This window comes from Danio rerio, chromosome 16 (genome assembly GCF_049306965.1).
Source record: "Danio rerio strain Tuebingen ecotype United States chromosome 16, GRCz12tu, whole genome shotgun sequence".
NCBI classification, from domain to species: domain Eukaryota; kingdom Metazoa; phylum Chordata; class Actinopteri; order Cypriniformes; family Danionidae; genus Danio; species Danio rerio.
Genome location: NC_133191.1, coordinates 20266073 through 20278955, shown reverse-complemented (window position 1 = coordinate 20278955; position 12883 = coordinate 20266073). Strand labels below are relative to the sequence as shown.

The window sequence follows — 12883 nt, the reverse complement described above, 5'->3', positions numbered from 1 at the left end:
TAAGTTACATTTTAGGATTCTTGTTTTGGTGTTTAAATGCCTAAGTGGACACTTAGATGCTGATAAGCTACTTTTATAGAATAGATGGATCAGCGACAGGGGCTTTCACATTGCATGACTTTACAATGCGAAGAATAGCCGACAACTTTGTCCAAACTAAGTCTCACAGCCAAAAACACATAGTATATATTTTGTTATTAACTACATGAAGAGAAAGGAGCATTTAATGGAGGGTTTGAAGGGAATTAGCAATTTCACCTCAACTTTCTTTTTTTAGCTTTCTGTATTAAATGTCAAACAGACACGGGTCCTCCTGCCAAAACTCCACTAGTTTTTTTTCCATTTCTTGGGTCCAAATAAACCGAAAATGAGCGCTTTTAACTTCTCACCCAACCTCCCGCTGGCCAGCAGGTACACACACACACAAGTCAATGCTGCTCTCTCATTGGCTGTAGGCGATCGCCGATGTTATTTTCAGTCAAAACTTATTTCACACGGCATGATTTAAATCGCTGACAGCTCCAGATATTTAGCACGCCAAGTATCTCACAGGTATCTGCGACTCATCGGCGATTCTCTCAGATCGCGTCTTTGACAGTTCATACTGTATGATTGTCACTCACATGCACGAGCACTGATTTGACTGTGATTTCAGGCATTTGTTGGCGATTTCTCAAAACCTGTCGGTGAGTCAAAGTCGGGGCTAAAATCATGCAGTCTGGACTAGGCATAACTCATTGCAGAATTAAAAGTTCTCCTGTTTCCACCAAAACTGTTTGTCAGGATCTCCACAGGGTCAATATGCATGGCAGGCTGCTTTAGCCAAACCTTTGATTACTTGTGCAAATGCCAAACATTGGTTTCAATGATGCCAGAAGCGACAATCTTTGGCTGTGGACAATGTGAAACATGTATGGTTCTCTAATGAGTCCACCTTCACTGTCTTTTCCAAAATGGGGAGAGTTATGGTGTGGAGAAGCCCCAAAGAAGCATACCAGTCAGGCTGTTGCATGCCCAGAGTAAAGCATGGAGGTGGATCAGGGATGGTTTAGGCTGCAATATCATGGCATTCCCTTGGCCCAATTCTTGTGCTAGATGGGTGCGTCACTGTCAAGAACTACTGAACCATTCTGGAGGACCATGTGCACCCAGTGGTTCAAATATTGTATTCTGAAGGCAGTGCTGTGTATCAGGATGATAATTCACCAATACACACAGCAAGACTGGTGATAGAGTGGTTTGATGAGCATGAAGGTGAAGTTAAACATCTTTTATGGCCTGCGCAGACACCAGCCCAAGTATTATTAAGCCACTTTAGGGTGTTTTGGAGAAGTGAGTAAGGAAACTTTTTCCTCCGCCAGTGTCATGTTGTGATTTGGCCACTATTCTGCACAAAGAATGTTTCAAAATCCCTCTTGCCACTGTACAGGACTTGTATCTGTCATTCCCCAGATTGACTGATGCTGTATTGGGAGTAATTAATTAATGAATTATTAAATTAATGAATTATTGTGGTCTAAAACCAGGCATTTCAGTTTTATTGTCCAATCCCTGTATAAATAGTTTTGATATCTTAACCAGAATGTTTCAAGTAGAATGCCAACAGTGCTGTGCTTTGAATGTCACACAGTTTACTCAATAAAATCCTCTTCGAATAGTATTGAATTTCTCAGGGTGAGATCTAAATTTGGCCTAACATTTCTCATTAAAGCACCTCTACTTTTACTGTATGCATTAACATAATGAGTTTTTCATTGTGTTACATCAGCAAATATTTTGTGCACCTGGCACATACAAGTCAAAAGTAGTCTTTTTAAAAGTCTCCTTGAACATTATGTTCCATTCTGTTTTGCTTTGTCAAAACCACTTCTTGTGTATATGCCTCTAAAAACACATCTGATCAGGTTCAGGTGAACCTGAAACTAATTATACAGAGCTTTTTTTAAAACGATTAGTGGACTAGCTATTCAAACAACTCAATGAACAGTGGGTTTTAAAATAAGGTGTTACGCAAACCATACTATTTACATGGATTGGTGTGTAATGTGTGGTACTTAGTTTAAAGCTTTATTTTTTTCTTATTGTCTCATTGTCTAATTGTCACGGTCTCCAGCAATCCAGCCTACACAGATCATTCTATTAGGAATAAAGTACTGAACTTGGATCCTCAACTCTGTTGTCAGCATCTGTATTATTACACTCATAATAAAGTTAATAAAATAAATATTCTGCTAATAGTTGAATGACAGATATAAACAATAATATATATTTATCTATATATATATATATATATAAATCCAGTATTTTTGCTTGTCTATAAATTTCTGTTTTTAGATATTTGGACTAGAAAAAGGACAAACTTAGCATTTCTTTGCAATGCAGTCTCACTTTAAGATTGGCAGAAATGTACACATCGGCCTGTGGTGGATTCACAAGAAGGACATAAAAACTGCACATAAGAGAAAATGTGGCCTATTAACATATTTGAAATGTAAAAAATGCACACGGTCGCCTCTAGTATATTTGTAAAAGCAAAAACTGCAAGCAGTCGTAACTTCAGGAAAAAATTACATAGCTCCAAAAAATGTAGCCCTGGGTATCTTCATTAGCCTGTTTTGATTTTGAATCGTGTTGAATTTTTGAATGCATAATTATGTTATCCAATCTAATAAGTTTTCTACTACCATTTTGGAGTAGTTTCACCTGTATTTAGTGATGTCTACTTCTGACCAGACTGTCGAAAAACCATTTTAACACCAGGCCTTATTTAAGTCTAGACAAATTCGCACAGAATATACAAAAGCTCCCAACAGTCTGAATGAGCAAATCCCAGAATACCGGAAGAGTTACCGGAACAACTTTTGGAATCTGTGTGTGAAAGAGGCTTAAGGTTTGTGTCTGCCACACCTGATGTGGTGTTGACTAGTGTGTAATTCACCAAAGACAGACAGTCCGAGGCGTTTGGAGGTTGAGAAGACCTGTAATCCTGTTAGCAGGCCACTTGCAATCTGCTTGAAAGTCTGTCGTCTTTATCCCAATGCTGTCCAAGATAGAGGAAGCGATTCAGACGCTGGCTTTAAGGAAAACACAGTCCAAAACCATAGGCTGGATTGATCACGCACATAGATTGTAGTTAATTCTTGAGTCAGGTTTGGATAGGGTTTGTTTAGTTTATGTAGCATATATGAAGTGATGTGACAGTCACATAGGACTACAGTAATTGTAAAGAATGTTTTTTTATTTACATTTGTCCAGATATTTACTACAAAAATACATTTAAACCAAATCGCAATGGTGCTATATGTTGGTGCACTGTCCACGAGGCTATTAGCACATTATTAAGAACTTATATTTTATATTTTTTAAGTTTTACATTGGGGTTGACCCAAAATTATGTTTCAATTACCTCACTTCTAAGTCTTGACAATGGACACTTCAACGTTTGCACTTATTCTGCTGATGTGCTTCATGATACCATTAGCTACATCAACTCACTTACCCTCAAGCATGTGTTTTCATAGCGATGCAAATCAAAACTACTAGGATTTCACAGATCTTACACGTGTGGACAGAGACTTTCAGCAAGGAACGCTTTGGTATTCTAGACATGCTGGTGAAAATAAACAACACTTGGTACCAATGCTTGAAGGATATTCTTACCTGTCCCTGGAGCTGGATGTGCCCTGGTAAGCCAGAAAAGGGCTTAAAGGTCTGATCTGGGACTGGAGGGGGCAGTCGACTGGGAACAGTGTGTGTAATTAGCATGTTTAGCATTTCGAGTGACCTCACACGTTGATTGACAGTTCACGCTGCTGCCCACCAACAGCCCCCTGAGAGGTTTCAGATCCCATCACCAGGCTGTAATTGAGTGTGAACAAACAGCAAGGCTTCTACTAGAGCAAATGCCTGCTTAATGAAGTACACAAATCACATATTTAAAATAAAGAATGGATACCCTAATAAAACAATATCAATCATATACAGTTGAAGTCAGAATTATAAGCCCCCCTTTGATTTTCTTTTTCTTTTTAAAATATTTAAAATGATGTTTAACAGAGTGAAAATTTTCACAGTATGTTTGATAATATTTTTTTCTTCTAGAGAAAGTCTTTTTTGTTTTATTTCGACTAGAATAAAAGCAGTTTTTAATTTATTAAACATCATTTTAAGGTCAAAATGATTAGTTCTTTTAAGCTATTTTAGCTTAACAGAACAATAGCCTACAGAGCAAACCATCATTATACAATAACTTGCCTAATTACCCTAACCTACCTAGTTAACCTAATTAACCTAGATAAGCCTTTAAATGTCACTTAAAGCTGCATAGACGTGTCTTGAAAAATATCTAGTCAAATATTATTTACTGTCTTCATGGCAACGATTAAATAAATCAGTTATTAGAAATGAGTTGTTAAAACTATTATGTTTAGAAATGTGTTGAAAAAATCTTCTCTCCGTTAAACAGAAATTTGGGGGGGATTCAGGGGGGCTAATAATTCTGACCTCAACAGCATGAAGTCTATAAATAGTCAAAGTTAGAACTGCACAGTATTAAAAAAATCTGACATTGCCATATTTAGTTTTACTACGATATATATTGCAATATGAATATAATTTCACCTAAATCTGAACCATTTGAATAGTTAGATTTGGAAAGATTTCATGAATTTTAATTGACTGGGATGATCAAGTTTTTTTTTCTGTGCAGATAATATTTTTATCTTTTAATCGTAGTTAAATAATCTAATCCTGCCATGTGACTATTGCAGATACACACATTGCTTTATCAATGCTCAAGTGATTTATTGTTCAGTCTTAATAGAAATACAAATGAAGCTGATATTTTGTATACTCACATATAAAAAGTATAAAATATATTTTTTATTTTATTAATTGTTTTTTTTCCCCCCAAAATAGTCATAAAATTATTTAAATCTGTGGGTCATTCACTGGCGACTCACTCTAACCAGATCTTTTAAATCAGTGAATCATTACCTGAATACTCACTCTGAAGGATTGTTTGAATCAGTGAACTATTAACTGGAAACTCACTCTGACCGCATCATTTGAATCAATGAGTCTTTATGTTTGTTTGAAGTGGCTCTGCACAGACTGATATGTGCATCGAAGCATACAATTAGAGAGCAATTAGAGAACCAACAGATCTGTGTGCTTTTGAATTGTTCACATCATACTTTGATGTCACACCAGATCAGTTGAATCTGTAGGTCAATAACCGAAGACCCACCCTGACCAAATCTTTTGAATCTGTGAGTCATTAACTGGAGGCTCACAATGATCAAATCTTTTGAATCAGTAAACTGTGAATATGCAAACTCCACACAGAAATGCAAACTGACCCAGCTGAGGCTTAAACCAGTGACCTTTTTGGTGTGAGACGATTGTGTTATCCACTGCGCCATCGTGTCACCTGTATTAATAGTGATAATTAAAAATATATTCAATTATATATATTTTTCTTTTAATCTTAACTAAATAATCTAATCATGTGATGTCACTATTGCAGATAAACACAATGCGATATTGATGCTTAAACAATATAATGTTTAGTCCTAGTCAAACCACAAATGTAATGGCTTTTTGTTAGTACTCACATTTAAAAAAAAGTTTTAAAAGTAGTTATAGATAAATGTTTTTTCAGGAAAAAGTTACCTTTTTTCAAGAAATTTTCATAAACCGATAATTCAAGTGTGGAAGAAAATCAAAATCATATAAAACTTTTGCATGTACACAAGTACATTACAAAAAATATTAACAAACTATAGATATGATCAATAAAATGCTTATAATAAACCGATGTGAGTTCAGCTGCGTGACGCATGTACATGTGAAGGAGCCCTCCTATGAGTCAGATTTGAGCAGCCTACAACACTGACAGTCTTTTGTTTTAAGAAATATCTCACAAGCTGCAGCACAAACTTAAATGTACATCTCGATATTCAAGATATCTTTTCATTGATGTTTTTCACAATATCTGTAGAATTTGTAATGTTGTCAAATGTGTAAACAACAGTGTTTTTAGCTGCAGTTAGCACTTCTGTCGGATGGTAACGTTAGCTGATTTTTTTCCTAGTTATTTGGTCCATCTCTGGGACAAAAGCAGCTACATGAATGCTTAAGTTTTAAATAAAAATGACACCATCAAAATAAGGAGTGACTTCCTTCATGTTTAATACAACCCAGCAAGCACACAACATCAAAAGTTGTTAATATTAGGTCATGACGTCAGGTGACCAAAAGTCAATGTCTAGCCAGCGTCTAAGGACAACATTCTCAAATTCAAATTACGTTGATATTTGGTTGATTTTAGGTTGTGTTGGAAAGTGACCAAAATCCAATGTCTGATGGCATAGTGGTAACGTTCACACAACGTCTAGGTGTAACATGATTAGGCACTGATATTTGGTTGATTTTAAGTTGACTTTAAGCTGGACATTGGACATTGATGTCACCTGATGTTGGGTTCTGACGTCAACCTGATTTTAATTTACTGGTATTTTGGAATGGATGTATAAATGGTACTTTCTGGAAGAATCCTTGTTTGTGTGAGCAGCATATATTTGAATTACAGTAAAGTCTAATTAGGACATACAGCTGCGAATGTGCATATCAATGTAGCATCATTTTTATTGTAAAACAATAATTAATATTTTACAGTACTGTGATGGTTAGGTTTAGGGTTAAGGTAGGAGTAAATGTTGAAAAAATACAATTTATTGGGTAATTTTATAAATTAGATAAATAATACTTGGTACAACTACTGTTTTTATGTTACAGTGACGGTTGGGTTTAGGGTTGGGGTAAGGGTTGACGTTAATAAATTACAACTAATGTGAAATGTTATAAATAATATAAATATTTAATATAACATCAGTTCTGTCTAATTAACAAATTATTTTGTGAACCACTTTAAAAGGTCAACTTACAAGATTCAAGCTTTGTCACAAGTTAGATGCACAAAATGTTTTTTTTTTACTCTGCTAAATTTCAATGTTTAGTTTTGTTTTAGAATGTGGTGAATAAATACATGTCACATAAAAATACTTTGATTAAATATACATACTGTACTTGAAAATGTACTTAAGTACAGTAGGGAAGTAAAATATTTGCAGTAGTTACTGTCCAACACTGCTGCTGTACTGTATATCACTGAATGGCATGGATGGACTTCTCACAACACTTCTATAAATCAGACACCCTGAATGCATTAAATAGAGCATTTTAAAGCTGTCAAAGTTATGACATGATATTTTGATGCTTTAGTTGCAATACTGAGGAAACGTGACAGCATACTTACTTTAAGCACATTTGCTCATTAGTAGCACCTACTTTTCAATGTGTCTGAGGCAATGATGTCTCTATACTCTGTTGATGGGCGTCTCGCAACAGAGAAGCCTTTTTTTTTTTTAATCAGATAGCCTTCATGTTTTAAATAGAGTGCTTTGAAGGTGTCAAAGTTATGGCAAGTCTTTAGATTCCTCAGTGATACTGAAGGTTTGTGACAGACAATTTACTTCATGCACATTCACACTTTAATTAGTTATACAATATCTGTGTAAATGAGTTGATATTGAGGTGAAATATGAACTGGAGCATGAAAGGACCGCCTGAGCGTGGTATGTCACTGTTTATAAAGCTGTGTGATGTTATGAATAATAATAATAATTATAAAAATGATGATGCATTCCTGTTAAGCACATAGCTGACATGTCAAAGCTCAGGGTGATATTAACCTGATGTCATGCATATCAAATGTGTTGGCATTTCCAGTGGTTTACTTGAATAGGTATTTATCATTGCACTTATTGCATGACATTACATTTAAGAAGGTACTTTGATTGTTGCTGTGTATAAACTTTGCTTTTAATTAGTTGTTCTCATTGTGTTTTTCTCTCTCAGCTTGATGACTGTGCTTTGCAGTTGTCTCATAATGGCAGTTATCTGGACCTGGAGTCCACCTTGGCTGAGCAGAAAGATGAACTTGAAGGCTTTCAGGAGGATGGAGGGTAAGGAACAGCACAAAAAAAATCACTATTTAATTATATTTATGCTATTATAAACTTGTGGGATTTTCCTCTTTGGAACAAATAATTTAAATTTAAAAGAATCTCTAAACCTTCAATTTCTTTGTTGTTATTTATTTATTTATTTATTTTTTTGTGTTGGACAAAGATTAATCTTGATTAATCACATTTAAAATAAAAGTTTGTTTTGACATAATATATGTTTGTATATTATACATTTATTATAATTTTTTTATGTTACAGCCTTATTCCAAAATGGATTAAATTAATTTATTTCCACAAAGTTCTACACACAATACCCCATAATGACAATGTGAAAAAAATGATTTTTTTTAAACTGTTGTAAATTTATTAAAAATAAAAAACCTGAACAATCGCATGCACCTAAGTATTCACAGCCTTTGCCATGAAGCTCTAAATTGAGCCCAGGTGCATTCTGTTCCCACTGATCATTCCAACTCTGGCGAATATGCAGAATATTCTGAAAACGTAGTCCCCTGGACGTTTTTTAGGGCCGCAAAATACATCCCAGGAGGTACGTATTTTTGCAGTTTTTGTTTTCGCGAATTCACGAGCAAAACGACCGTCTGTCTGACTGACTGAATGATTGACTGGGCGACCGGCCAATCGACTGAACCACCCTTCTCCTTCCCTAAACCCAACCAATTTTACAGATTGAACCGCCCACCCACTTACTTCCCTAAACCCAACCAACAATTTACAAAAGCCGACCAGAAAAAGAAAAGCCCTCATCTGATTTTTATCACATTTTTGCATTTTACCTCTTTCTCACACTGTCATGAACTTGTTCACTTTATTTTTTGGATTCTGTTTTTGTCTTACCCGATTTCTGGAACCGCTCTTTCCCAGACTTAAACCCGTTGTCGTGGTCAGCTCCTCTCTGCGTCTCAAGTCCGCCGACGTACATGATGAGCTAACTGGACAAACTGGTTGCGGCAGAAAAGCCCTCCACATAGAGGTAAGCTGTCAGCCGGTAAGCGTGCAAAGGAACGATGTCACACCGCCCCGTATCGTTCGCTTAAACATAAAATGCAGCCATACGTATATGCATGTCTTAAATGCAACTTTTGTAAAGCACGTTGCCGTGTCAGATCCCTTGCTTGTAAAATACGCTTTAGAATGCATATTTTAAGCAAGATTGAGGAACGTGGTCATGCGTGTTGATCTGAAGAGTGTCGCTCTCGCTCACCGAAAACAAGGCTGAATATGCTGTACTGCGTCCATTCCCCAATAGCAATCGCTTGACATTGCCTGTCCGCATTCCATAAAGTTGTTTGGAATTAAATGTTTAGAGATAGTCTGTGCCTTTGATACACCCCTTTGATGCTTCTTACGTCCTTGTCGCAGCACCAGTGGCACTGAAATTAGGCACCGAAATTCATTTGCTGATTTGATCCTGTACATATCGGTTACAAAGGTACTGGTGCTATAATGGCACTGGGTTTCAGTACCCAACTCTAGTCAGGATAGAGTGAAAGATGAATGCAGCAATATACAGAGACATCCAGAATGAAAACCTCCTTCAGAGTGCTCTTGATCTCAGACTGGAGCGATCTTCCAGCAGGACAATGACCTATAGCACACTCTTAAAATATCAATGGAGTGGCTTCACAATAACTCGGTGAATGCCCTTGAGTGGCCCAGCCAAAGCCCAGACCTTAATCATATTGAACATCTCTGGAGAGATCTAAAAATGGCTGTATACCATCGCTTTTCATCAAACCTGACAGAGCTTGAGAGGTATGGGCAGAGAGGAATGGGCAAAAATTCCCAAAGACAGGTGTGCCAAGCTTATGAAATCATATTCAAAAAGCCTTGAGGCTCTAATTGCTGCCAAAGGTGCATCAACAAAGTATTGAGCAAAGGCTGTGAATACTTATGTATATGTGATTTTTCAGTTTTTTTTATTTTTAATAAATCTGAAACTATTTCAAAAAATCTTTTTTTTCGCATTGTCTTTATGGGGTATGGTGTGGAGAATTTTGAGGAAATAAATGAGTTTAATCCATTTTGGAATAAGGCTGTAACATAAATATTTTGGAAAAAGTGAAGCGCTATGAATACTTACTATGAAACTATACAAAACTATTGTTAAATAGTAACATGTTATTAGTACAGGAACAATTCTTTTATAAAGCCCATTTAATTAAAACACACAATAATTGTTGCACAAAATAATCCTGATTTTTACAGAAAAAGAAAAAAAAAGTTTTCTTGTCTTTTTTGGAACTGAAGTGCTGCATGAATATTGTCACTCAATGTTTATGGGAAAATAAAACCTATTCCTTAATTTTTTCTAATGTTTTGATTCCCAAATTTTAAAAATATTTGAAGAAACCACTCACACAAAGCACTGGTGTGTTTCCATAATTATTCCAGAATTGCGAGTACATTTCAAGCATTTTCCCTTAATTTACTCTAAACTGGTGATACAGAAAATGTATAATTTACAGAAAGCTGAATTCATTAATGTAAAACAAATGAAAAAATGCTTAAATATGATAGGGAACTTTTGATTCTGTTCATTTAACTGTTTCATTTAACTTTTTTTTTTTTTTTTTTTTAAAAACTAAGAGTTAACAATAACAGAGCTGGCATTTTCCACCATTTTGTGCTTTAGTTGAAGATGCTCACCCAAAATCAGTTACCACATTGTATGTCTAAATTATAATTGAATAGATTAGATGCAAAAACCTCTAAGTGCCATTTGAAATTTTCATCTAAAATTAGCATTTTTCTCACACTGTTATGTGTAGTTCCAGTAATTTTACATTCAGCGCAAAGCCTATTTTCATTGCCTTTAAAGTGAAATAACTAAACATTAACATAGGAGGCTGAGAAAACAAATTTTAGAGGAATTTTTTTTTGGCACTAAGAGGTTTTTGCATCTGAACTCTTCAATTGTTCATATTTTCATCATATTATTGTTTTTTTAGTGAACGAGTAATTCACTGAAACATAACAATAACAGTTGACAAATAATTAATTACTATTGATGTATCTTAAAGATTTTGTACCAATTAATGAGAGAAGAATTAATAACATGACTAAATGCCTTTGGTTGGTAGAAATGGTTGGTATAGAATGGTTTGGTTGGTATAAACATGTTTTTTCTATAAGTGCTTTAAAATGTTTTGCCTTTTATAACCAATGTAACAAAGTTAACTGTATAATTACTGAAATGACAAACAAAACAGAAAAGAGATGTTTCATGTAAATGTACCTTAGCAGAGTAAATTACTTAATTCTAATTAATAAGACTTCAGTTTTTAATGGTTTCTAATGCTAAAATAAGATTTAGGAGGCAAAGTCAGTCAAATATATATATATAGTGAAGGTAATTTAATATTTTTTAAGTTAATACAAAATGTCTTTATTACAAAAAACAAACATTATTTTTGGGGATAACTGGATATCATTTGCGTTATTAATCCAAACTTTCAATACATTTTTACTTTTGAAAAATAAAAGAAGGTTTATCTTCAAAATGTAGATGGTAAATTGTTGAATATAGATTAAAAAAAAAATAATTCCAGAATCACCCATATGAGGTTAAATAGACATGTTAACTATATGCTAACAGTCACTTTGAATTACTGAATCCCTTATGATGATGATCAAGTGACTCTATTCTTTATTTAATATAGATGTCTAAGTTGTAGTCTTTATGTGTTGAGTAGTCTATGCTGCATTCATAAAAAATGCAACTGAGAAATAATTTCTCCTGGTCTTCGTGAGAAGTCTTTGACTTTGAGAGAGCCCTTACTTTCACCATAGAAGACCAATAGACGGATAACTGCCTTGAAAGACATACAAAGTTTACATGAAGGCGCTGGCTTGATTCTTAATAGCCTTTGGGTGACTATTTTCTTAATACCTACATTTCAGTATGTATTCACATCATGTTACATTGGAGGCAGCTATAAGCACAATCTTGTCACATGCATTCCATAAAACATTTAATCTAAAGCTATCAGAAAGACCTTCAAATCTCGCGGCACATGCTCTTTTATCTTCTGCACATACCACAGACGTTCTGGGACAGGCCTTTATTCAGCGAGCCCTCAAAATACCTGACTGGTTGGCAAGGGCAGCAATGATGTCAGCCTCCTGTCTTAAGTAAGCTGGCAAGATCCACAGTTAATTGTCTTGTTGAGCAAAGTTCAAGAATAGATTCTCCTTTTAGAATTAGGCATGGTTTCAAACACTTTTTCTTGACCCCTGTCTGTTGCACTTGAACTTTTACTTTTAAAGCATTATTGTGGGAGTCAATGTTTCTGTCTGGCACTCCTTTTTTGTTCAAAATTGTTTCGACTTTCTTTGTTGTATACGTGTGACTTTGTATCTCGAAATCTCCTGTCTGGCTTTAAATTCCACAATTATACAGAAGGTGAAATATATATTTTACAGTTGTGCCTCATAGTTGCTTATTTTATCACTTCCACTGTAATTATTACTTTTAATTGTGAACTCATAACTTAAAATGTTGCAATTAAAATACTATTACACTGTAAACAGTGAGAAGTTGACTTTACATAAAAAAGTAAATTATTTGCTTTTAAACTTGACTTGAAAAAGTTAGGAGGTTCATTTCGAAGTAGCGACCATTGATAAATCAGGGATTTCAGGATGAACCCATTGCCTTAAAATTGTTAAAACAAACAAAAAATTTTAAACAAAAAAGTTAACAGTTCCAAGTTACAATGGGTTTACTCAATTATTTGTGTAAAGTCAATTTGTTGCTTTTAGGCAACAGGTCTACTCACTTTTTAAAAGTAGATTTTCAAATAACTTCTACAGTAAAAATATCATAACTT

General features: G+C 34.8%; 1 protein-coding gene across 10 annotated transcripts in view; it reads left to right on the top strand.

Annotated features, from left to right (window-relative positions):
• Window positions 1-12883, top strand: part of fhod3b (formin homology 2 domain containing 3b) — a 352315-nt gene that overhangs the window by 23375 nt on the left and 316057 nt on the right. For all 10 annotated transcript variants that reach the window (XM_073925424.1, XM_021466894.3, XM_073925423.1 and 7 more), the window contains exon 2: window positions 7921-8027. In XM_073925424.1, coding sequence (XP_073781525.1) covers window positions 7921-8027 — 107 coding nt within the window. The remainder of the gene's footprint in view (window positions 1-7920; window positions 8028-12883) is intronic.